Source organism: Amblyraja radiata, chromosome 13, assembly GCF_010909765.2.
Source record: "Amblyraja radiata isolate CabotCenter1 chromosome 13, sAmbRad1.1.pri, whole genome shotgun sequence".
NCBI lineage: Eukaryota > Metazoa > Chordata > Chondrichthyes > Rajiformes > Rajidae > Amblyraja > Amblyraja radiata.
Window position 1 is genome coordinate 44,019,273 of NC_045968.1, and position 27,934 is coordinate 44,047,206.

A 27,934-nucleotide genomic window follows, 5' to 3' on the forward strand; every position below is an offset into this window, starting at 1 on the left:
CGATTTTCTGACCTTTGGGGAGTTTCCTTCAACTCAACTTGCTGCATCTTTTAGTTTTGTTTGCTGACTGAACACAAGCTTGTTTCTCTGACCTTCAATATTGACCATCTCAGTATCGGGCACAAACAGAATACCCAAATCAGCTCTGGCAGATTCACAAAGCCTTAAAGAAGTCTTTACAAATATTTATTTCCTAACTACTCCACCACCTCTTCCTTTATTTATACCTTAAGCCCCGACCGGGAGAGTCAGACACAGCACGAAATACAAACATAATCGGGTCCTATGTTGTGATCCAGTTACAGATACTGTTCCTGTATTAGCTAACAGAGACAGGCACCATGCCCCAATGTTTTTCCTTGCTAACCCAAGGGTACCCCCAAGGCATAATTTAGGGTCCTTACGAGAAACCTGACTGAAGCCACCTAACTCAGCACAATCTGGGATCAACCGTAGGACTTCAGGTTTGTGTCATATCTATTCATTGGACAAACTTGCTTAGCCATCAATCAAGACCTAGTGACTCCTTAGACAGCTTTGTGACAGCTCTTTCGTTTAATTAATAAAAATACATATCAAAATCTCAAATTATAACCAAAGTATGCTGGCCATCATTATAATTTTAATATATTTTGACAGGAACAGACCAAAATAAGTGGAACTATTAAATGGGGATTAAAAGCTAGGGATTTAACCTTAAATTGGTTTACTCCGCAATTAATTTTACGTAACATTTTGACACCAAGTTAGAGTCATAAACATACAGCACAGAAGCAGGCCCTTCTCTAAGATCACCCTTCAGGCTCCTATGCCCCGAGGATTATGTCCGAGTCTGCCCAACCTCTCTCTATAACTCAATCAAGAGTTCTGACAATATCCTTGTAAATTTTTTCTACATTCGTTCCAGCACAATAACATCTTTCCTATAGCAATACTTCAAGTGTGGTGTCACCAATATCTTGTGCAACTGCAACATAATATCCCAACTTCTATACTCAATACACGTACTGAAGGCCAGTGTGTCAAATGCCCCCTTATTCACACTGCCCACCCGTGATGCTACTATACGATACTCCCAGGTCTTTCTGTTTTACAACACTCTCCATATCCCTACCGTTCACTGTGAAAGTCCTGCCCTGATTTGACGTCCCAATATGTAACTCCATGTACTTACCTGAATAAACTCCATTTGCCTCGGTCTACTTACCCAGCTGATCAAGATCCCACTGTATTTCCTGATAATCACCTTGATTGTCTACAATACTGTTTATTTTTGTGTCACCTGCAAACTTACTAACCATATTTTGTACATTTTCATCCAAATCATTGATATAGATGACATACTATTACTCACGTGGCTCCAGTCTGATATATTCTTCCACAATCACCCTCTGCTTCCTACCATCACAACAATTATCCTTCAATAGCTCGCTGCCCTAGGATCCCATGCAATCTAACGTTCCAGAACAATCTACCATGCGGGACCAACACCTTGTTAAAGTCCATGTAGACACTGTATATGATCCACACTCATCTACTTTGTCACTGCTTTAAAAATCTCAAATTTGTGAGAAATGATCTTCCATAGACAAAGCCATGCTGACTATCCCTAATCAACCAGTCTTTCCAAATGCATGTCTACCTAATCCCTCAGAATACCCTCCAATACTTTACCTTGGAACAGGTGGCAGGCTTACTGGTCTATAGTTCCCAGGGCTTTCTTTGCAATCCTTCTCAAATAAAGTCACAACATTAGCCACACTCCAGCCTTCCACTAACAATAATGCAAAACCTCAGCTCGGGCCTCCACAATTTCTTCTCCATCTTCCTAGTGTTCCTGGATATACTGATCAGGCCCTGGACAGTTATTACAAATATTCATACAATTCATACAATTTAAGACAACCAACATCATCTCGACTGTAAAACAGACACTTCAGCCAACAATGTCCAGGCCAAACATGATGCCAAGTTAAACTAACCCTGCCCGCACGGGATCCATTTCTCTCCATGCCTTGCATATCCATGTGCTTAGCTAAGCCCCTTACATGTCACTATCGTATCTGCTTCCACCATCACCCCAGCAGCGCATCCCAGGAGCAGTGCATTGGAAAAACTTACCATGCACATCTCCTTTAAATTTTGCCCCTTCTCCCCATAAATCTATGTTATCTAGTCTTTGACATTTCCACCCAGGGTAAAAGATTCTGATGGTCTACCCTATCTATGCCTCTCAATTATTATACACTTCAAAACTCACATCTTCTGGGGGTTCAAATGTACATATCCACTTTGGTCTTTGAGGGATCCTATACTTTCCCTTGTTACTCCTTTGCTCTATATATACACCTATAAAACCTCTTTGGATTCCTTTATCTTCTCTGCCAAAGCTCTCTTATATCCCCTTTTGCCCTTTAATTTGCTTCTCAAGTATACTCCTATATTCCCAATACTCTTCCAGGGATCCCAGCTGCTGACCCATGCCTCCTTTTTTCTGACCCAAGCCTCAATATTTCATCATCCAGGGTCTCCTACTGCTGCCGGCCATGTCCTCACTCTAACAGGAACTCGCAAATCTTGAACGTTCGTTATCTCACTTTTTAAACCCTTCCACTTGCTATGGTCACAGGTCCCAAAGTGCTCTGCATCTGACACCTCAAGACACTTGCCCTGCACTATTTTCCAAGAATAGGTCAAGCTTTCCCCAAGTATAGCACTCAGGCAGGCCCAGTCTATATTACCAAAAATAAAATCTTCTATCATGAGCTGTCATCATCACTGGAACATTATAGCCATTACATAAACATGGCTAGGGGATGGACATGACTGGCAGCTTAATGTTCTGCAGTACAGATGAGATATAGATGATGGAAAGAGTGTTGCATTTTTTATTTGAGAACATCATGGCAGAAATCAGAAACGGACTCCCTCAGCACATCTGTTCTGCTAATTCCAGGTGACTATTTGGGGGACTATCGGCCAATGTTCACATGATGAACCCTTTCTAATTTCTCAGCACCATCCATAGAGCCTCACAGGATTGATCCCTCAATAATTTCATTTTGTACTTTTGCCATGCTTTCTTTAATCAAAATGCAACTCCCCATCCTCTTTATCCACCACCTCTAACCTGTCTGTAGCATCTATACTGCCAGCCCTGTCTGTCTCCTAGCCATGTTTCTGTTATGGCTTTAATATGCAAGTCCCGTGTACCTATTCATGTCCCGAGATCAGTCTTTTCCACCTTGCATTGAAATAAATGTAATTTAATCCAACAGTCCTTTCTTGCTTGCTGCTGTGTCTTGTGCACAGAATCAGATGCCACTGACCTCTATCAACTTCCAGCACCTCGTCTGCCTCACTACTGCTTTGGATCACAACCCCCCACCAATCTAGTTTAAATCCTCCCTTGTTATACTGGAAAACCTGCCTGCTAAGATATTGGTCCCGTTCCAGTTTAGGTGCAACACGTCCCTCTTATATAGGCCACCCCTGCCTCAAAAGACATCTGAATAATCCAAGTACAGGTGCACAACCTTTTATCCGAAAGCCTTGGGACCAGACACTTCTCGGATTTCGGAATTTTTCGGATTTCCGAATGGAAGATTTTTAGCGTAGATTAGGTAGGTAGCGCGGGTGGCTTGAAAAGTCTGGAGCGGCTGCCTCCTCCCCGGAGACCAGTGAATCATTGTAAATCATTGCTTAAATGTTAGTCAGTTAGTTTGGAGGGATTTTATGTGGTGGGGGGGGTGAAGGAGGAAACTTGAATTCTTAGTCCCCTACCTGGTCGGAGAGGCGGGGAGCGGGCAATGCCTTACCGGGTCGCCATGCAGTAAGCTCCGGAGCGCTGTGGCCGCCGACTCCCAACATCGCGGAGCTGGGGGCTGCGGGCGTCCGGCCGCGGGCGGCGCCGGTTGGAGCTCCGACCCCGGCAACTCTACCCCTGGCTGCGCGGCGCTCCAAATCCAGCGCCGCCCGCGGCCGAACGCCCGCAGCCCCAGCGCCGCGATGTTGGGAGTCGGCGGCGTCACAGCGCTGGGATACCAGCGGGGAGCGGGCAATGCCTTACCGGGTCGCCGTGCGGTAAGCTCCGGAGCGCTGTGGCCGCCGACACACAACATCGCGGAGCTGGGGCTGCGGGCGTCCGGCCGCGGGCCGCGCTGGATTTGGAGCGCCGCGCAGCCAGGGGTAGAGTTGCCGGGGTCGGAGCTACAACCGGCGCCGCCCGCGGCCGGACGCCCGCAGCCCCAGCTCCGCGATGTTGGGAGTCGGCGGCCACAGCGCTCCGGAGCTTACTGCACGGCGACCCGGTAAGGCATTGCCCGCTCCCCGCCTCTCCGACCAGGTAGGGGACTAAGAATTAAAGTTTCCCCCTTCACCCCCCCCCCCTTCACATAAAAGCCCTCCAAACTAACTGACTAACATTTAAGCAATGATTTACAGATGTTTAAGTGTCTCCCCGGTCTCCGGGGAGGAGGCAGCCGCTACAGTAGTACAGACCTGGGTTGACCGTGGGTCGTTTCGGGTCAAGTTTGGCGCCAAACGCGAGCTTTGGTGTGCAGACGACTTCCTGGAAAAAATGTCCGGTTTTCGGAGCTTTTCGGTTTCCGGAACTCCGGATAAAAGGTTGTGCACCTGTACCTGAATTCCTGCCCCAACACCACCTCTTCAGCCATATATCTTTTTGTCCTATTCACACCATCACTAGCAAACTGTTTTGATTTTAGTAACAAGATCTAATATACAATACTACTACTACTGGTTAAATCTCATATTTACTTAAGAATTAAGTTTTTTTTGTAAAGTTGAAATAATAGTTAAAATGTCCTATTTAAGTACATTATGTAATCGAATAGTTGTGATATTTCAAAATGATCATGACCATAAAAGCAAATAGCACATGGTAGCTATTACCTTGAAATTCTCAGACTGTAAGTGACCTTGAATTGACTTGTAAGTTGCATTAAGGTTTGCAAATATCTGGCACAGCTTACATTCAAAACTGCGAGAGAAGCAGAAATTTTATTTTCTGGAATAAATTAAACTTTGGTAAAATACAAGAAACATATCTACAAGAAACATTAACATGTTTGAAGAAGGGTACCGTGCTGAAACGTCACCTTGCCATGCTCTTGACCTGCTGAGTTACTCCAGCACTGTTGTATATTTTTGTAAACCAGCATCTGCTGTTCCTTGATTCTATATTCTAAATATTACTAATTTTTGCTTGGCTTAAAAAAAGATAAACCTTTTAACTTGTTTTGCAATATAACAAATTGTGAAAAACACCTTGAGATTTCATTAAATTCAACAGTTTGGGTGGATTCCTATCCAATCCAAAGATTCTAAAATCCAACAATAACTTAAATTCCCCTTAAACAAGTCTTTCCTGCATCATAAATCTGTATTTTCAAAAATGCGCTTCACATTAGGCGGCACAGCAGTAGAGTTGCTGCCTAACAGCGCCAGGGACCTGGATCGATCCTGACAGCGAGTGATGTCTGTACGGAGTTTGTACGTTCTCCCAGTGACCCATGTAAATTTTCTCCAGGTGCTCTAGTTTCCTCCCACACTCCAAAGATGTACAGGTTTGTAGGCAAATTGGCTTGGTAAAACTGTAAATTGGCTCTAGTGTGTAGGATAGTGTTAGTATGCGGAGATCACTTGCCAGCACGGACTCGGTGGGCCGAAGGACCTGTTTCTGCGCTGTATCTCTAATTTAAAATGAATATATTCTGTTGGCTGGTTTAACACTACTCTTGGCAGTTCCCTTTCTGTCTAAAATGATTTACTTTACAATATGTCTTTGTGAAGAACATTGGAGTTTGTCTGAAGTATTAAAAAAACAAACTATTCTCCATGGTCCAAGAATATTACAAGTTTATACTTATTTATTTAGAGTATGTGGGAGAAATTGGCAGACCAAAAAGCTTATTGCCCATTCCTATTGCCATGGTTGCTAGCAAGTCTCCTAAATGTCCCCAAAGGTAGTGGTTACCCTCTTGAACAATTGCAGTCTTTGCTGCACTCTCGGTGCTGTTGAGTAGGATTTAGAATACAGGTGATTGGCAGGTGTCTGACACATGTTGATGTTATTTTGACCTCAGGTTTTCAGAGTAACAGGACAACTGCAGCATTGGTGATGGTGAAATTGTTCATCGTAAACTTTATAATGGCTTCAAAGACCCCTCAACACTAAAGACATAAAACATAACAAATGCACCCAATGGCCACAAACTAAAAAATACTTTCAGGTTGTGAAGACCTGCTGTCTTGACACTCGAATGTCAGAACATGCTTAACAGCTGCAATAAAGCTGCTGCAAAATAAATACAAGGTCCACAGTATTCATTGAATGAACCCAACAAAGACACTAATATCACATCAAATAATATTTTTATGTACCTACTGGGAAATATCCAAGAACATTTCTGAAGATAACTAAAGGAGGATTTCTGAACCTGATATGACAAATTCTTGAACAGATTAAAAGATTATACTCCCATCTGGAATTTAACCCCTAAATCTCTCTTATATCCTTCTTTCCCCTCCCCCAATTGAAGAATCTTCTGAAATTTCCTTGCACTATCAGCATGAATTTCAAAGACCTTTCTTAACTATTTTTCTACTGCTCAATACCTACGTGTTCATTGCTTCATAAAACTCTAAAATATCAATGTATTTTAGGAATACAAATGCAATTACACTGCTTTGAACAGGGCATTTTATTAAACTGTTCTGGGAAATATATTTTCCATTTACTAATAAATAGGAAACACAATGAGCCGAATCATGCTGGCCGCTTGCCAAGAATTGCAAAGGGAAATACCAGTGGTCAATAGTGCATGCCTCAGGAAATATCAGATGTTCACACATGCTGCCAAACATTCTAATGGTCAACTGCTGGAGCATTCAACTGTACATTTCACTCTGAGCTCAGCAGTGAATCCTGCAGCAAAATAGCGACTCACTAAGAGTGGCACGATGCACTTTGCTTCCAGTCTCAGCTTAAAGCCAGAGGGGGTGGTGTACAAATTAATCATTTGGATGGGGTCAATGACTATGTGGAAGGTGGTAAACACAGATAATCTATTACTTATTACACTTCATTTTGATTAAACTATGTTTTAATTCAATATAAATTAGTTTGGCTACATTTTTAATTTGTATGCTTTTTAATCATTTAAATCATTTCAATGGTCAACATCAGAGCTGGTAAAATACTTCTTCAACAGCCTTAAAAGGCAACATGCGGTCAGGAATTTTCACATCCACAAAAATCCAAATGTAAATGGATCCCTTGGAAAGCGATTCCAGAGAGTTAGCTGGGTCTGGACTGATTCAGCACTATGGATAATATGGTGAAAATTAAATTAACTAACCGTGCATACTTACTATTTTCTATAATATGAAGCATTTGCAACTTTAGCCGATGAATTGTACAGTACATCAGACACCAAATAAAGCCTGGCGATCTGCAACAGAAGAAATACATTGCTCAAGATACCAGCATCAGCATCTCGTGCCTTCAGAAATGTGTGAATTTTCTATCAAACTGATACCTCTGGTTTCAAACATAATGTTGTGACTCACCTGAAACCATGCAAGAGTCGAGATCAAATTTGCTATTGAAAAGTCACCAAATCATCCAAAACAAATGATAATGAAATCTAGGGGTGTATCATGAATTGGCCGATCTTTTACCCACAAATTAAGTAATCATTTAGGAGCAAGTGAAGTTAACGCCAAGTAAAGTCTCACTCTTCAAACACTTAACAACATTGTGCCACCTGGTGGCCTTATTCTATGCACAATGCAAGACCAAGATGTCCCAGGTCAAACTAAGTTTATCCATACACAAAATATAATGTAGGTGAAGCATCCAGATAAGAATTTGACAGCTAATAATAACACAACAAAAACCCCAAACCTGCTGGCCAAAGCATAGTTCAACGAACATTTCAGCATTGTGCAATATACTCAACAATTAGATACAAACCTTCTTCGGCAACGGAGTTTTTAAAATGGACAAAGATTCTGCAATACATTCCACAATTTCTTCAGCAGCCTCTGCATGATTCAGGCAGAACACCATAGCATCACCAACATCATTTTTTCGAGGGGTCAGTCCACGCAAGAGCTCTTCCAATTTATCCCTTTGACTTGAATAAAAGTTATTGCATTACAATACAAATAATAATTTAAAAACCTAGGAGTACAGTATAAATAAATTTGTGTTGAACAATTTTATAATCGCTCATTATCAGAAATCAGTGGGTATTTTGGTCTTGTGAAAGCAACAAACCACAGTGAACGACCAACTTCCAGTTTTTTAATGAAGCTTTCCCTAAAATTGCCGGCTGACCTCTCAAGTTGTGCATTGAAAAAGGCCAGGAATTGAAAAAGATTGCACTCCCAGTGATTTGATCAATACTGAAAGATATTATAACGATTCAATTAAAGGAATCCTGCTATATTCTTTCACACGCATTTTATAGTATTATAAAGTGTTTCTTATAACACTTAAATATTGGAGAGATACATTTAACTCACTCTTCTTTTAACTGTCCTTTCTTTACATTCTCTTCAACACGAGCCTCTGTTTCTTCTGATATTTCTTGCAGATATGGGTTGAGAGGTGGGGGTCGCCAAAACGAACCATTCTTGAACATGCGGAAATCTATGGTTCGCCACCGAGTTGGCGAATCTCCCTGTCAGATAAGTACCAGTATTATGATTTGAATGATGGGATTATCAATTAACAAATTTACAATTTCACAAGCATTAATTTAATATACCTGTAATATGGAATACAATTTCCATCTGTAATAAACATGGGCAGGACTTTGATTCTCAAAAAGAAACCTGAAAAACAATATATATTTAATAATGTCGTATATGTTAAAGTTGATTAATAAAAATTAAATTCAATGTAAAATGTTCTTAAACAGATGGTAAATAATTTAATGGGAGTGAAAACCTGAACATGAGGTTGCTTATTTCTCTGTTCATGATCATTGCCTCGAACATGGGTCCTTCACGCACGACAAATTCGATCATCCGATGAATTATGCATAACAAATTTCTGCACAAAACAAAATCAAGATAACCAATTCATAAAAAAGGACTCTGTTTTAAAGAACTGAAGAACAAGATACATGGATTGATATTCTAAAATATATCTGTGCAATATTTTTTCATCAAGCAATTTAGTAACTTGCACAGCATTTTAGTTGCTTTTAGTCACCAATTGGGAAGTAAAATGGCTGTATTATGTTCAAAGGAAAAACCTAGTGTTTTCATTCATGCAAGTCAAAATGCTTCTTTGTGCCCTTTGAATTTGTTCTTCAAATAATATATTGACCAAGTAAAATCTATAGCTCGCGCAACATTACCAGTCCTACAAACGAAGCTAAACACATTATTCCAGCATCTTTCTCAACAATCGTGTTAATAAAAACACGTACATTATAATTAATGATGTCTTGAAGTGTTTCAATGATCAATAAGCATTCAGATATCCAACCCAAATTAGATTGAAATTTGAATGCTTCACACATGCAATCATTAACAAATACTCGTTTACAGTTTGGCTTAAAAATCCTGTAACTTTGTATGCATTACAATGATAACTCTCTGATAAAGCAAGTTTAAATAAAAAAAACAGCAAGTAGTGCAAGCCCTGATTCCGCAATACTTAAAGCATATATGAGATTTGAAGAACTGAAGCATTAAAACCAAAAGCATGCGCAAGAGCAAGACATTATTCAAGTCAATTGAGAGTCATGTTCAATTTTACAGAATTGGGGTTATTGTCCCCGATCAACCTATAACCTATATTAGTTTAATAGAATTTATGACCTTAGCCTATATTAATCTGAAGATAGACACAAAAAGCTGGTATAACTCAGCGGGACAGGCACCACCTCCGGAGAGAAGGAATGGGTGCCGTTTCGGGTCGAGACCCTTCTTCAGATGCAATCTGTTCAATTGCATTTACTATTCTTCCTGTGCACTGTGTAACTTATTAGCTTATCTTGCTGCTTAATTAACATGCATACCTTTTGGGTATGGTTGAAGGGGAGGGAGAGTGAGAAAGACCATGTAGGAGAAAGCAGCAGCAGCAAGGTCTATGCTACCAGGTCTGGCTCTGAAGGACGGCAGGGTAGAGTGAAGTCAGACAGGGCTATAGTGATATGAGACTTTATAGTTGGGGGGGAGATTCAGGAGATTCTGTGGCCACAAACAGGACTCGAGGAGAGTGTGTTGCTTCCCTGATACAGGATCTAGGATATCATAGAGCAGCTACAGAACATTCTCAAGGGAGAGGATGAGCAACTAGAGGTCATTGTGCATATCAGTTGCAAGAAACAGAATGAGACCTGCAGAGTGAATATGTTAGGAAAGAGGTTAAGAAGCTGATCTGAAGCATGGCTAACCTCTGGATACCCCCAATGACATTTACGTTGCAATAGAACTTTATTTGCTAGCGAGGATAGGATAGGAAGATGAACTCAAGACTGATGAGTCTGTGCAGTGGACAGAGGTTCAGACTTTTGGATCACTGGGATCTCTTCTGAGGCAGAAATGAGCTGTACAAGAGGGACAATTTGCACCCGAAACCATTATTCTGGGGGGAACCATTATTCTGGGGGGGAAGATTTGATTGTGCGACTCAAGAGTTTAAAATAGATTGGCAGACGGGATGGAGGGTCGCAGATCATGAATGAAGTATATGAGTAATTGGAAGCAAATGCTGCAGTCAAAGAGACCAAGATTAGCAGATAGGTGCACAGCAAAGTGAGGGAAAGTTCTGGTGTTCTAAACCATTTATTACAATGTTATAGGCTCAATAGGTGAGCAGATGTACTCAGGGCATGGAATGGCACAGGGAACCGCTGCTCTTAACGTTGTATATTAATGATTTGGATGAGGGCATTGGGTTTGTGGCCAAGTTTGCGGATTATATGAAAATAGGTGGAGGGGCAGGTAGTGTAGAGAAAACGGGGACTTTGCAGAAGGACTTGGACAGGTTGAGAGAGTGGCCAAAGAAGTGGCAGATGGAATACAGTGTGGAAAAGTGTGGAGTCATGCATTTTGGTAGTTGGAATAAAGGCATAAACTATTCTATAAATGAGGAGAGAATTCAGAAATCAGAGGTGCAATGGGACTTGGGAGTGCTGGTGCAGGATTCCCAAAACGTTAAAGCCCTGTCCCACTGTATGAGTTCATTCAAAGAGTTCTCCCAAGTTTGCCCTGATTCGAACTCAGAGATTTACGGTAATGGCCGCTCGTCGGTACTCGGGGCACTCGTGGACATTTTTCAACATGTTGAAAAATCATCACGAGTCTTCCCGAGCTTACCGCATTTCCTGAGTACCTGCCGTTAGCGTTACGAGCCGTTAAGAGACGTCCCCGAGCTCCGACGTACCCGCTACGTTCATTCTACGTGCTTACCACTAGTTTGATTTTTTTTTTAACTCGGGAGAGCACTTGAATGAACTCATACAGTGGGACAGGGCAATTAATCTGCAAGTTGAATCGGTAAAGAAAGTAAACGCAATGCTAGCATTTATTTCAAGAGGGCTTGTTCAAAACAAGTAATTTTTCTTCACGTTTGATAAGTGTCTGGGAGTATTACATTTAATTTAGCGTTGTTACAAAACCTACCATCAGCGGCGCTAGAGATCTGCCACTGCCTGTGCATGCGATTCCGGAGGCTTTGGGGGGGGGAAATTAAAATGCAAGTTTGTAATGGTTGTCGGAGAGGGTTTTCCTCGGGCTGCTAGCTGATGAAGAAAAATCGTTCGCGCTACCGTTTTTTAATTGCTGTATGATTTAATCGCTGGATTGTAGTTAAACGTGACTAAAAACGCCTTCAACCTCACGTATCGCAATATCAGGACAAAACAAAAGGTATATCGTTTATTTAACATATTATCTTGCTTTTTGGTGTGGCTTCATTTTAATCTTCTGATGCGAAAATGTTATTTAGGCCCCCATATGAATCGGCCGTGTCTTGCCTGCCGATATGCGCTTAAATTTATGGCAACGGCAACATTCCAATCGATCACATTCCCGAAACATCCACTCAAGATAATCAAATTCATTATTTTTTTGCGCAATCATGTCATAACAACATCTAAATCATCTATATTGTGTTATTGTCTATCCATGATCAATATTTTGATACTAAATATCCACAGTACAGTTTTAGTCAGATGTATTGTGCAAAAAATAATGATTTTGATTATCTTGAGAGTGGATGTTTCTGGATTAATTTATGGGAATTAAACATTAAATTCCTTCCATTTGGCACACAAGTTCATGACAAAGTGAAATTTAAAAATCATGCTATATTGTGAATTCTTGTGTGAATGGGATCAGTTTGTTATTTGTTATTTGGATACATAGGCTATTTAATTTTTTTTGCCTTTTGTTAAGAAATGGATAGATGTTTAAATCCTAACCCTAAGATTTTTGCCTGGAGGTGGTGCTTGGAGGATACACTGTGGTGGATGTTAATTTGTGTTTATTGTTGTTTATTATTGTATGATTGTATGTATGACTGCAGGCACGAAATTTCGTTCAGACCGTAAGGTCTGAATGACAATAAAGGTATTCAATTCAATTCAATTCAATCTAGTAATTGAATTTAGATGAATTTAATTTGATGAAACTGATGAATATGAATTTTTTGTTAGGTATTTACTATTTGTTTTAGCGTTTAACTTTATAATTTCTACCTTTTTTTCTAAAACTGCAAATAATTACTTGTTTCTGTTAATGCTGTTCAGTGTTTTTTTCCCTTTACATTTTAAACAGATGTCTCCGAAGAAGAAATGCAAAATTGTCGATCCAAATGCCCAGCAAATGATTTAGACAGCATTCGCAGAGATTATCCAACTTTGGACTACTCCAAATGTGATGATCTACAGGACATTATTAATGGGAAAGTAGTGGGCAGAAAGGCATGTCATGCGTAGTTTGAAGAACAAAAACTTGTAGTTTACATGCCACAATTGAAAAGTTGAGGAAAAACAAGGTGTACAGAGTTGCTTATTGGTTACAATCTGAGGAGTATGACGATGCTACTGATAATGATATGCCAATGTACCAGCTAGCAACTGATCTTCTCCATACGGACTTGGTCTTTTGCTAGAAATTGTGATTTCTTTACCAGTCTGTTACGGACTTACAGCATATAATACAATAATATTAAAGTTCTGATCTTGAGAATATCAGTTTTGAATTTTCACGGCAGCCTGGGTGTTTATTACTATTTCCGTCACAATTTTGTAATTAGCTACAATTAGGTAACTAACTAATTATAGGCTTTAATTTCAGGTCATCCAAGTAAGATGTTTCATTTTGTTTCAGAATGCTTCAATCTATAATAACTGAAAATTTCATTCAGTTCTCTTAATTTTTAAGAAAGTTATGGGCTTTTGACTGTCCTCGATCACAGCTTTTCTGTTAAGTCAATGGAAAAGCAATCGGGAACAAGATGTTAATTTCCGAGTATGAAAATGACCATACCTTTTTTAATACTGAAGATATGAAAGTGAATTAGGTATCAAATTAAAGTTCCTTTTATGCTTTATCTGATGGGATAAATTACAGGCTTGAATCTCAAAATTTTGTAACATTCCTATTTAATTACCTGCTGCTTCACTGAAGGTATTTCAGTTTGCATCTACATTTGATCAATTCTTATGATAAATCACCTACCAAAAACAACACCGTTCCTCTATTACAACAACATTACCCTGGGAGAACATTTATTTAAAATCTGACAGAAATTGGAAAAACAAAAAAGACCATTCATTCCATTGTTCTAAGACCTTCACCAACTAATCATGATGTGTGTTTCTTTCAATATTTGGTTTTATAAACATCCTATACAAAATTTTCCTTTGCATTGACAATCACTACTTATGGTAAAATATTCCTCATTTTGCAAGGAAAAAATAATATTAGGATAAAGCGTAATTTAAAAATAATTATTGCTCAGATTAAATGCATACTTGAAGCATGCAGTTAGTGAATACTGAGTTGCAGTACATTGTACTCCATGCATTCCAAAGTCAAACACACACCAAAAATTGGTTAGTTTAAAAGTGTGCATATTTCCAAGCCAACACACATCATTGATCATTCTTGCAGGCAGAATTTGACTTATTTTTAAAAAACATTCATGAGATTATGTTACAGTTGTAAAAGGTGTGGTTGCATTTGGAGTATTGTGTTCAGTTGCAGGAAATATGGCATTAAACTGGATAGAGTGCAGAAAACATTTACGAAGATGTTGCTGGGACTCATGAGCTTGAGCTTCTGGGAGAGATTGAGCAGGCTAGGACTTTATTCCTTGGAGTGCAGGAGGCTGAGGGGTTATCTTAAAGGTGCATAGAATCATGAAGGGAATAGATAGGGTGAAACCATAGTCCTTTTCCCAAGATTGGGGAAATCAAGAATAGAGGGCATAGGTTTAGGATTTAATAAGAACCCAAGGGGCAATGTTTCCCACGTAGAGGGTGGTAGCTATTTGGAATCAGTTGGCAGAAATTGTGGTTGAGGCAGGTACAATAATATTTAAAAGTCATTTGGACAGTACTTGGACAGGAAAGGTTTACATGAATATGGGCCAACCCCAGGCAAATGGGACTAGCATATATGGGCATCTTGGTCAGCATGGACAAGTTGACCCGAAGAGTCTGTTTCTGTGCAGTAGGACTATGACTGTCTAGGTGCCAAGAAAAGGCATATTTTTGGGCACTCCTAACGCCCTTGAACTGAGCTGCTTGATAAGCAGTTTCTGGATCTGGATCAGATAAATACTGCAAATTTCTTTACTCTGAAAAAAAAATTAGTGAACCAATGAAATGGTTTCCCACTCACATTATTACTATAGTCTCTAATTCCAGATTATTTTTTTTTTACAAAGACAATTATCAAGTCAGGTTTTGGAACTCTTCTGCTGGTCAAGAGCTAAGGCAGTGGATTACTAATCTATATAATCAGTACACATTGCATCCAATACAAACTGATCTGAATGGTGACCACTCAATTTTAAGAAAGAAAACATTATTGACACAACTGGACGAACCTTTAATCCAGAGGCAAAGGTTAAAGACTATAAACTAGATATACACACTTTAAAAAAAAGATGGGCTTTTTGGTGCCAATTTATTGTTGCATAATTAAGTTAGCAATGATGTTGTATATCAGCAGATTTCAGTAGAACTGCAAATAGACAGTATCTGAAAGCCTACATGGCTAAAGCTATCGATGGAGTTCACCTGGCTTTAGAGAAACTAATAAAATTGATGTTCATGCTTATTCAAATGTCATTGCTGAAGCTGGGATGCACAAAAACCTACAAACTACAATCACATATCAATCCCCTCCAAGATCAATCTAATCAGACCTATTCCCAAGCTCTTTCCTGATTTTTTTTTAAACCCTTAAATATCCATCGACGTTTCTTTTTACAAACACGTGAATCTGTTCCGCCATCCTTTCAGATGACTAAACTTTGCCTGAAGAAGTTTTTCTTATCATCTGACTTTGACTACTACTTTGTCCTCTGGATATTATGCCTTGATATAAATGATAGTAATACATTTTGAAGCTAACAGCTTCTAAGCATTCGTTTAGAAAAATAATTTGATTCTTTCAACAACCCCAACCTGGTTCCCTCGCCTTGTATCTTTCCATTTTGTGGAAAAATAATTTGAATGAAAACAATTTCCTTTCTGGTTGGTCGCAATACTATTCCATAATCACACAACTATTTGGTATATGGCAGCAACCCACGATAGAAATAAAGCAAAAGGGGAAGGATTATTTACCTTAGACTTCCTTGCCTGGATAGAATGCAAGTGGAAGCAATAGTCCACCAATTACCATCCGTGAAATTAGGACTTAAAATAAACAAATCTGGATATGATAGCCTGTACTTTAAAGGGTTTATTTTATTTTTTGTATTTTTTTAATGGCTGCAGAAATCGCATGCACATTCTGATAAAACTTATGAGTTTCTGAATTTCTGAAACAGCCCCCAGCAGATTGGCAAGTTGTATGTTTAAGAAATAGGAAAAAAGTTTGACACCAAATAGCCGGACTTGTGCCAGCAAAATGCTAGAAACCATAGCAAAATATGTAGAGTAGGCCACCTGGAAGCTCAATGTAATTTTATAAAGGGAAAAAAGAAAAAGTCAATCACAAACATAATTATTTGAGGCTGTAATTTGTAAGAGATGAGAAGAAATAAAACCAGTGGATACAGTCTTATCAGAATGTATTTATTTTTGGCAAAAATAACAGAGTCCAAAGTAATTGGGTTGTACTGTTAGGGGATTTCAACTTGTTAACTGGGTTGGCTTTAGTGTGAAAGGCAGAGAAGGGGAGAGCTTTTGAACTCTTTGCAGATAGTCTTAGAGAAAATGCACTACTGAAACTAATCTGAGAGAAAGAAGCCAAGAAGTAGTTGAAATGTCAGTGGGAGAGTAGTTTCTAGATAGTGATGACTACTCCATTTTAAGTTTCTAGGTAGTTATGAAAAGGGTAAGGATGATCCAGAATTTAAGGTCCTGAATTGTGGGATGACATATTTAAATATTATAAAGAGAGATCTAGCAATAGTAGATAGAGCAGCTACTTAAAGGTGGAAAGTCTACAATTTGAAAAGCGGAAGTTATCAAAAGTTGATTAACAAATGTTTTAATAAGCCCAAATTGTTCCTGTATGGGCAAAATGTACAGCCAGCAATTCTGAAGAATCTTGTAGGTAAAGGGATATCCAGGACTAGATACGAAAAGAAAGGAAGCATTTGCAGGCAAAGAGAACTAAAAACAGGGGATGCACTTAGGGAGTGTAGAAAGAGTAGGCAGGACTTAGAAAATAAATTAGGAAGGCAATGGGATAGTTATAAATATTGTGGAATACCACACATAATTTTATACATATGTTACTACTGAACTAACCAGGGAACAAAATGGCATCTATGCATGGAGGCAGAGAACATGGGCAAGGCCTTCAATGAATATTTCCCATTTGTATTTACCAAGGAGAAGGACATTGTAGTCGGCCAATTCAGTTATGGGGGGGGGGGGGTCACTGAAATTATAGAAGACCATCATTAAAAAGGAGAGAAGACATCTGAAAAGAAGTATCCAAGGCTGCCATGAGGAGAGATTGCCAAGGACCTGACAGATTTTTAAATTTCTGCTGGCCACAGGCGATGTGCCAGATGATTGGAGGAAAGTAAGTGTGGTAGCTTCATTCAAAGGCAACTAGGATAAGGGAAGTAGTTGCATGACCAAGTCTAACTTCACCTTCACTGGTAATAGGGAAATTGCAGCAAACAAATTTGATTGTTTTTTTCCCCCAAAGATTAACAAAAATATATTGATTAAGGCAATGTAATTGGTGTGGTCTGCATGGACACAGTCTGGCTTTTGACAAGGTCCAACATGGGAGACTCGTCCAAAAGTTTAAAGCCAGTGGGTCCAGAGCAAGTAGGCAAATTGGATCCATAATTGGTTAGAAATAAGAGAAAGATGGCGATGATGGAGAGTTGTTTTGTGATTAGATGCCTGTAACCAGTGGTATACCAGAGGGATCTGTGATGGGCTCCTTACTATTTATTATATACATTAAAGTTTTGGATATGAATATAGAAAACATGGATCAGTTAAGAATGCCCACAACAATTTGTGATGCTGTTGATAATAAAGATAACTGTACGCAAGGGGATGATACTGATCAGTTGATAAAATGGGCAGAATAGCAGATGGAATTTAATCCTGACAAGTGTGAGGGAATGCACTTTGGCAGGACTAATATGGATAAGTCATCCACAATGAAGAGCAGAGCCTTAGGGAGCATTGGGCTCAATGTACAAGTACAACAATCTCTGAAGGTGGCAGGACAGTTGGTGAGTGCTGCATATGACATACTTTAAAAAAACAACACTGGTAGAATTCAACGGAGGGAAAGTATGCAAGACAAGAAAGGGATTCCAGCCTATCCACCTTCTCCCTATAACTCAAGCCCACAAGTCCAGTTAACATCCTGGTGAATCTGTTTAAGAAAGAACTGCAGGTGCTGGAAAAATCAAAGGTAGACAAAAAACTGGAGAAACTCAGCGGGTGAAACTTCAGACGAAGAAGGGTCTCGACCCGAAACGTCACTCATTCTTTCGCTCCATAGATGCTGCCTCACCCGCTGAGTTTCTCCAGCTTTGTCTATCCTGGTGAATCTCGTCTGTACCTTTTCTAATTTAATGACCCTGCTCCTATAGCTAGGCAACCAGAACTGCACACCGTTTTCCAATGACTTGAACAACTGTATCACAATGTCCCTACCTTTGTACTCAATACCCTTCCCTATGAAGGCAAGCGTGTCAGCGGCCTTGTTCACCACATTGTCCATCTGACTCGTCACTTTCAGGGAACCATGCACCTGTACTTCCAGATCTCCACTCTGTAGCAGTCGCCAGGGTTCAGCCTTTTGCTGTGCGAGTTCTACCCTGGTTTGAAGTACAAAAGTACTACACTTCACATTTAAAACACATTTACCATTCTTTGACCCACTTTCCCAACTGATCAAGATCTTGTTGCAAACTGGCAATTTATACTCTTCCCTCTCAGTCTTGATGCAAGGTCTCAATCTGAAACATCAAGTTACAGCTTTTGCCTTCACATATGCTGTTTGATCTGCTGAGTATTTTGTTTGTTCTGGTCTGATCAATCTGAATTCTTCTTCAAGAGGTAGTAATGGGATGAGTAGGAGATAAGGTTTACATGGATTGCAGTACGGCTTTCAGCAAGGGTAGTCATAAGATGTAGGGTGATATCACTGGATTAATGACATGGAAGTGCAATCCAGACAAATGTGAGGCAATGCTTTAGAAAGTACTAACAAGGTTAGTACTGAATGGCAAGGGCCTTGGGAGTATTGTAGAACAGAGTTTTTGAAGTGCAAGTCCAAAGATCCTTGAAGGTGGCACCACAGGTCTAAGGTGGCACAGGAAATGCTGGCCTTCATTAGTCAGGATATTAAATACAAAAGTAGAGAGGTTTCTTCCACCTTTATAAAACATTGGTCAGACCTCAGCTGGAGTGCGAAATGGAGTGGGATGGTGTGGTCTCTCCACTGGAAAGATGCAATAGCACCCGAGGGGGACAGAGAATATTCATCAGGATGTTGCTTGGGATGGAGTGCATTAGTTATGAGGAGGGATTGGAGAGGCTAGGTCTGTTTTCAGCTGACTGGAGGAGGTGAAGAGGGGATGTGATTCAGATATACAGGATTATCTCTTCCACCGCAATGGCTGCCTCACCAACAGTCTGTCTGTCCCTTCCTTCAAAGTGTTTTAATAGTATGTGTTATATGTATGTTTTTAGTGTTCTTTAGCTTGTTTTATGTGGGGGGGTGGGGGAAACTTTTTCTAATCTCTTACCTCGACGGAGATGCGATATTTTCCCGTATCCTATCTCCGACGGAATGTGGCCTAACATCGAGGAGTCCGCGGCCGTTGCTGGAGACAGACTTTTGAGAACTCCACCGTGGGTGCTTACGGACTTTAAAATCACGGAGCTCATGGTCTCTGGTCAGAGACCGACTTGCAGGAACACCAAGCCGCAGGAGTTTCGATCGCCCCGACTCGGGGACTTCGATCGGCCCGACTGCGGATGGTTCGACTGCACTGATCGCAGGAGAATCAAGAGGAAGAAGATTGGACTTTTTTGCCTTCCATCACAGTGAGGAATGTGGGGAATCTGCTGTGGTGGACATTTATGCTAACTTTTATGTAGTTGTGTAGTTGTTGCTTTTTTTTCTCGTATTCACATATCACTGTACCTTAATTGGTACATGTGACAATAAAAGACCTTTGAAACATTCGAAACATAATTGAGGTATATAATTCTGAGGGCTATAGATAGGGTAGATCACAGGTATCTTTTCTCTTTAACAGGCAAATAAAACCGGAGTACATACATTTCGGCGACCTGTAAACCATTTAGAAGGGATTTGAGGGAGACCATTTTGCACACAGTGACTAGTACTTGGAATGCACTGCTTATACCAATCTCTCTGGTACAGCCGATAATGCCATTTAAGAGGTGTCTAGCTGAGTACTCAAACCACCAAGACATTCAAGGCTTTCGGGCCAGGTGCTGGAATATGAGATCAATATGGATGGGCGCCCACCGATTTTTCCATGCCGTATGCTATGATTATGACTACAAACTGGTATTAATATAGTAGTAGGGGAGAGTTGGGGTCTCCTTTGCATCCGTAAGACCAAGCACAGACAAGACAACCATTTTGCCGAACACTTGCGCGTGGTCCACCAAGGCCTACTGGATCTCATGGTTGCTAAAGGCAGAGCTGCCAAGTTTTGTCAGAGCATTTCAGTATTCTAGTACCTGAAAATCAGTATTTTGCTGAGGAAAATACTTTTTTACGCGGTGCCATTTCGCTGAATTTTTTTTAAATGTACGGTCATACCTATGTAAGAGTACAAGAATGCATAACTTTACTACCAATTGACATGTCTTCTACGCACCTTACTTGACAGTGCATTCATTGCCATCTCTTTGTATACTGCTGTTTGAATGGCTGCTTCCGGCTTTTAACACCAGATGATGACGTAGAAACCATTTTGGAAGCCTCCCTCTCCCTCCCTCTGTCTCTCTCTCTCTCTCTCTCCCTCCATCCCCTCCCCCTCCCTACATCCCTCCCTCCATCCCTCTCGCCCTCCCTCCCTCTTTCCCTCCCACCCTCCCTCTCCTCCTTCCTTTTTTTTCGCCCTCCCTCTTATTCCCTCCACCCCTCCCTCTCTCCCCCTTGAGCCCACCCACCGTTCTGTAAAATCAAGGCCAATCCCAATGTAACTGCAATCCCACTGGTAACCTTTCACCACTAGGCTTATCCAGAATTCTACCACTGCCTGAAAAATAATCAAAGGCTCAAAGAGAATTCCAAAGACTCATTGTTATACGAGAAGTTTCCTGAACATTCTGTGACCCATAGCGCTATGTTTAAAGCCCATAGTGCTCCAGCCAGTAGCGTTATATTTAGATTCCACAGCGCTCCAGCCGATAGTTCTTCATTTAAATTCCCACGCGTTAAATTGACAGCCTCTGTTTAAACCTGGAGTGGCACAAGCAGCGACTCTGGAGAGAAGGAATGGGTGACGTTTCGGGTCGAGACCCTTCTTCAGACTGAACTGAACTCCGTATTTAAAATCCATATTTAACAACACAAAATCCTACATCAGTATTCTTATCGCATTTCCGTACAAAATACGGAAAATCCGTACTACCTGGCAGCTCTGTAAAGGGCCTGTCCCACTTGGCACATTTTTCGGCGACTGCCGGCATCATTAACTGACGTATCAGGTCACCGTAAAATATGTATGACGCGTGATGACGTATGACGCGCAGTGTTTTTTCAAGTGTCGAAACATTTTTTTCGTCCCCGCTGGATTTTGAAATGTTCAAAATCTTTTGGTGGCACTGATAGGACGCCGACAGTCGCCGAAAAAAATCTGCAAATGGGACAAGCCCTTAACTCTCCATCCATTCCAGGACAGTTTTCTGTCCTCAGCCTCCCCCCTCCCATTGCCAGAGGGAGGCCACACACAAGCAGGAGGAACAACACCTCGTATTCCGCTTGGGACGCTTACAACTCAATGATATGAACAGAAAGTTACTCCAGCATTTTGAATCTATTTTTGATATGAACAATAAATTCTCTAATATCAAGCATCATCGCCTCCCACTTGCCTGAGCCCCCCACCTTCAAAATGCACCCCTTTCTCCCACTACCCCACACACACATAACAAGCTTTGTACCCTCCCCACATCTTTTCCGGCTTTCTGCCCGCTGCTACTATCAGTGTGAATAAGAGTTCCAACACAAAATGTCATCCATGTCCTCCAGCCTCCAGCGTTAGAAACATAGAAAATGGGTGCAGGAGTAGGCCATTCGGCCCTTTGAGCCAGCACCGCCATTCAATAGGATCCTGGCTGATCATCCAAAATCAGAACCCCGTTACAGCCTTGTCCCCATATCCCTTGATTCCCTTAGCCCTAAGAGCTAAATCTAACTCTCTTGAAAACATCCAGTGAATTGGACTCCACTGCTTTCTATGGCAGAGAATTCCACAGATTCACAACTCTCTGGGTGAAAAAGGTTTTTCTCATCTCAGTCCTAAATGGCCTACCCCTTATTCTTAAACTGTGACCCCTGGTTTTGGACTCCCCCAACATCGGGAACATTTTTCCTGCATCTACCCTGTCCAATCCTCTTAAGAATATTATATGTTTCTACAAGATTCCCTCTCATCCTTTTAAATTCCAGTGAATACAAGCACAGTCGACCATTCTTTCATCATACGTCAGTCACGCCATCCCGGGAATTAACCTGATGAACCTACGCTGCACTCCCTAAATAGCAATAATGTCCTTCCTGAAATTAGACCAAAATTGCACAGTACTGCAGATGCGGTCTCACCAGGGCCCTGTGCAACTGTAGTACAACCTCTCGCAGTGGCTTTCTTCACTGCCTGCTGTACCTGCATGCTTACTTTCAGTGATTGATGTACAAGCACACCCAGGTATCGTTGCACCTCCCCTTCTCTTAATCTGATACCATTCAGATAATAATCTGCCTTCCTGTTCTTGCCACCAAAGTGGATAACCTCACATTTATCCACATTATACTGCATCTGCCATGCTTCTGCCCACTCACCCAACGTATCCAAGACACCCTGCAGCCTCATAGCATCCTCCTCTCAGCTCACTATGCCACCCGGCTTTATATGATTTGCAACCTTAGAGATGTTACATTTAATTCTCTCCTCTAAATTGTTAATATACAGTAAACAACTGGGGTCCCAGCAGAGCCTTGCGGCACCCCACTAATCGCTGCCTGCCATTCTGAAAAGGACCTGTTAATTCCTACTCTTTGCTTCCCATCTGCGAACCAGTTCTCTAACCATGTCAATACCCTAACCCCAATACCATGTGCTCTAATTTTGCACACAAATCTCTTGTGTGGGACCTTATGAAAGGCTTTTTGAAAGTCCAGATACGCCATATCCACTGGCTCTCCCTTATCCATTCCACTTGTTACATCCTCAAAACATTCCAGAAGATTAGTCAAGCATGATTTCCCCTTCATAAATCCATGCTGACTTTGACCAATCCTGTCACTGCTTTCCAAATGCACTGCTATAACATCTTTAATAATCAACTCCAGCATCCTGCCCACTGGAAGGCTAACTGGTCTATAATTTCCCGTTTTCTCTCTCTTTTCTTAAAAAGTGGTTACATTGGCTACCCTCCAGTCCACAGAAACTGATTCAGAGTCGAGAGAACATTGGGAAATGATCATCAATGCATCCACAATTTCTAGGGCCATCTCCTTGAGTACTCTGGGATGCAGACCATCAGGCCCTGGAGATTTATTTGCCTTCAGTCCCAACAGTTTACCCAACACCATTTTCTGATTAATGTGGATTCCCTTCAGTTCCTCCCCCCCCCCCCCCCACTAGATCCTCGATCCCCTAGTATTTCCGGGAGATTGTTTGTGTCTTCGTTAGTGAAGACAGAACCAAAGTACTTGTTTAACTGTTCTGCCATTTCCTTCTTCCCCATTATAAATTCACCTGTCTCTGACTGTAAGAGACCTACATTTGTCTTCACTGATCTTTTCCTTTTTACATACACAAAGACACTTTTACACAGCTTTAATATTCCCCCCCAAGCTTTCTTTCATGCTCTTTTTTCCACCTCTTACTTAACCCCTTTGTCCTCCTCTGTTGAGTTCTAAATTTCTCCCAGTCGTCTGGTTTGCCACTTCTTCTGGCCAATTTATATGCCTCTTCGTTGGATTTAATACTATCCATGACTTCGCTCGTCAGCCACGGTTGAGCCACCTTCCCAGTTTTATTTTTTTGCCAGACAGGGATGAACAATTTATGGAGTTCATCCATGCGGTCTTCAAATCTTTGCCATTGCATCTCCACTGTCAACCCTTTAAGTATAATTTGCCAGTCTATCCTAGCCTATTCTTGTCTCATACCCTCATACGTAGAACAATTAGGGGCCAGTGTGTAGGAGCCATTTATGCTTAAGTTAGTATATTATAGCCATGTCTAGATATTTCTCGTTTTATCATTTTGTATGCTTGTGGGTGGGATTTTATACGTAGAAGGGCGTGTCTATATCTGAGGAGGCTAGCGCAGACTCATAGATTGGGAGTTTTAGTTTAGCCTCGAGGGATGGTAAAGACAACAGTTTTTTACCACGATCACTACCATAAGACTCACTTGTACTCTACATGACACAAATGAAACAGTTAGTAAGAACGAAAAGTTATATGAATCATGTTTGTACTACTTCAATAAAAGACCAATTAATCAAGAAACGACGACCGGAAGATTTGTTTTTGCTATCTGTTCGTGCGTAAGCTATATCTCCACCACATCCCCGAGTAGTAATGGCTGGACAATGGAAAGTTAAGAAATTGCCATCAGTCTCCTTTATTCAAATTCACGACCCTAGTCTCTGAATTAACCATGTCACTCCATCCTAATGCAGAATTCCACCATGTTATGGTCACTGTTGCCCAAGGGGCCTTGCACAACAAGATCGCTAACTAATCGTTCCTCATTACACAATACCCAGTCTAGGATGGCCAGGCCTCTAGTCGGTTCCTCTACATATTGGTTTAAAAACCCATCCTGTATACATTTCAGGAAATCCTCCTCCTCAGCACTGTTACCAATTTGGTTGGCCCAATCTATATGTAGATTAAAGTCACCCATGATAAATGCTTTATCTTTGCTACACGCATCCCTAATTTTAAGCTGAATGCTATCCCCAACCTACTGCTGTTTGGTAGTCTATCTACCACTCCAACAAGTGTCTTCTGCCCTTGGCTATTTCGCAGTGCTACACCTACTGATTTTACACTATCCAAGCTAATGTCTCTCCTTGCTATTGCATTAATGTCCTCTTTAACCAGCAATGCCACCCCGCCTCCTCTTCCTGCCTGACCCATCGTTACTCCAGCACTGTGTTCTGCACAAGATTCCAGCATCTGCAGATCCTCTTCCTCTTGGGTAGTTTTCGACCCAATGGTATATTCTCTGAATCATTTAATTTTCTATTTCTGGTGACCCATACCCTCAGTGCTCTCCTCCCATACACTGTTACCCAACTACCGAGTTTTTATTTTTTTCCTGGTCTCACCTCCTCTGCACCGGGTTCCACTTAGCAGCTACCATTCTCCGTCCAACTCCCAACCCCCTCCACTCCCAAACTCCTGGCAAACGTTCCCGGTCCCTATCAGGACTGATGCAAAATGTTGATCCAAAATGTCCATGCTGCTCAACCCAATGGGTTCGACTTTTGTTCGAATTCCAGCATGTTCTCTCTTCTTGGTCAATCAAGACCTGCTCTTCAGTATGCCATGCTGGCTATCTCCGATAAGTCCCTGCCTTTACAAGTGATCATTAATGCTGCCCCACAGTATGTCTTTTTCCAATACCTGACTGTTAATGTTACACTCATAGCTGTATAATTGCCAGGCTTATTTAGAACATAGAACAGTACAGCGCAAGAACAGCCCCTTCAGCCAACAATATGTCTGTGCCGTACATGATGCCAAAACCATCACTTATCTACCTGCACATAACCCATATCCCTCCATATCCATGTGTCTATTCAAAAATCGTTTAAATGCTGCTAAAGCTTCTGCTTCAACCACCACCCCAGGCACCACATCCACAGCCCCACCAACATCTTTCCCGCCTCCCAGAGCAGCTTACAATATTTTATTTAAGACTTTCCCATACCTCTGGCTCCATGCACAATTTGCCCATTGTTCCTAATGATCCCCACTATTTCCCGTTATTCTTTTATCCTTAATATGATTATCCTTAATACTATTTTATCCTCAATATATTCCTCCTTTGGATGTACCTTAATCTTAAAGTGATATTTTGGAATCCCTGTGCATTCTGACTTTCCTTTTTAAATGTCTCGCCATATTTTTTAAAATAATCTTGATGGCCCTCCCTGTCTTTATTCTCCACAACTGGTATAAGTTTCCCTTCGTCTCTTTATCTAACCCTTGTTATCCTTTGACATCCAGGGTTCTCCTTTCAGGGACAAGATCACCTTGAACAGGGCAAGGCCTTGTTCTCCTTTGAATAGGATGTGTAGGAAGGAACTGCAGATGCTGGGTTAAATCGAAGGTAGACACAAAATGCTAGAGTAACTCAGCGGGACAGGCAGCATCTCTGGAGAAAAGGAATGGGTGACGTTTCGGGTCGAGACCCTTCTTCATTCCTTCTCTCCAGAGATGCTGCCTGTCCCGCTCCTTTGAATACGTCCCACTAGGCAGATGTAGGCTTACCTGCAAGTGAATGCTCCCAATCTACCTTGGCTAGGTACTCCCTTATGTGAATGAAATTGGCCTTGCCCCAATTTAATAATTTTATTCCTGGTCTAGACGTGCCCTTTTCCATAAGCACTTTAAAATACAGTTATGGTAATTATCTCCAAAATGCTCCCATATTGACAATCCTCCCATCTGACCAGCCACATTCCAAAATAGGTTCATTAATGCTCCTTCCCTCATTGATCCACACTATTTAGGACTATGCAAATGGAGTTATGGATATTAATAATATACTCAAATTAATATTAATGTACAGCGTAGGAGACTGCTGTTTTGCCCATGACGAAAACTATGTGCCTAATTAAACACAAAAATATAATACGATCTATATTTAATTTTAGCATTAAAAGTCAATTACCCCCCATAATAAAAAATACATTATCTATAGAATCTGAAGTATTCATAGCATTATTCATCATAATTAATTTTGAAGATATACTAAAATATGAAAAATTAATACAATGTAAAGTTTCTCAAATAACGATAAACCTTGTATTGTTATAACAATATTCGTTGGTGCTGAATGTGGGAATATTTTAATGAAAAGGAAAAGAAGAATCTGATAAGTACACTGAAACGCGTTCCAAATACACAGTGCCGAGCTATCTGGTGAAAGAGGAAACTAAAAAATAATATTTACCACAATGCTCTGAAAGGTATGCTTCAAGATTTTTTTTAAACTGTAATTATTGATGTTGCATTGTTGGCTATGAACGCAGCAAATATTCATACTATAGGGTTTTAATTCTTGACAGATAAAAGCAGCTTTTCATAAATGAAACAAACTATTAATTTGGTAACCAAGGAACATTTAGCATCCTACCTACCAGTAATACGTAAATAATCAATATAAAGAATCTATAAGGAATTAAATTAATGTGGCGATTTCAGAATCCTGCTCCATGCATGAAAAGGCTAAAAATTGGTTGAAAACTAAACTATAATCGTGAAAGATTGCAGCAAATCCATAATATGTAATAAATGTTAGGTTTAATAACGATTGATTTCCTAATGCATCTTTCACTTTCATCTTTCACCGAGACAAACTCTTTTAAGTGTGTGATCTTCCAAAAACCAAAGCCAAACCATGGCAGCCAACAAAAAGAAAAACAATTCAACAAGAGCCAATGAAGATGATTGTACCAATGACTCGTCAAAATTTGAATACTTTCTGCAATTAATCCAGGGTGCTTTGTCCAGGTCCTCGCTGCAAAGACTGTTCAGCTTGTTTTGTTTACCATGGCCAGGTCAAGTGTCATGAAAGTTTATTAAAATTATCATAGGCCAGCATGATCAAATTCTGGTTATGGTCATTACGAATTTTGAATGTGCGTTGCAAGGCAAGGTTCTGGTTTAGTTGAGCAAGGGAACCCTCCTATTGACTTAGCAGCAGTATATTAATCTAAAGCCCATCACAGATAAATGCCATACACACAAGCTAATAATTATT

At 40.7% G+C, this 27,934-nt stretch overlaps 1 protein-coding gene across 2 annotated transcripts in view; it reads right to left on the reverse strand.

Annotated features, from left to right (window-relative positions):
- The window catches only part of LOC116979946 (U2 snRNP associated SURP domain containing), a 133,917-nt gene that overhangs the window by 14,163 nt on the left and 91,820 nt on the right, over positions 1–27,934 (reverse strand). For both annotated transcript variants that reach the window (XM_033031900.1, XM_033031901.1), the window contains 6 exons: positions 8,981–9,085; positions 8,799–8,865; positions 8,554–8,711; positions 8,000–8,162; positions 7,396–7,475; positions 4,915–5,002 (listed from right to left, as the gene is read on the reverse strand). In XM_033031900.1, coding sequence (XP_032887791.1) covers positions 4,915–5,002; positions 7,396–7,475; positions 8,000–8,162; positions 8,554–8,711; positions 8,799–8,865; positions 8,981–9,085 — 661 coding nt within the window. The remainder of the gene's footprint in view (positions 1–4,914; positions 5,003–7,395; positions 7,476–7,999; positions 8,163–8,553; positions 8,712–8,798; positions 8,866–8,980; positions 9,086–27,934) is intronic.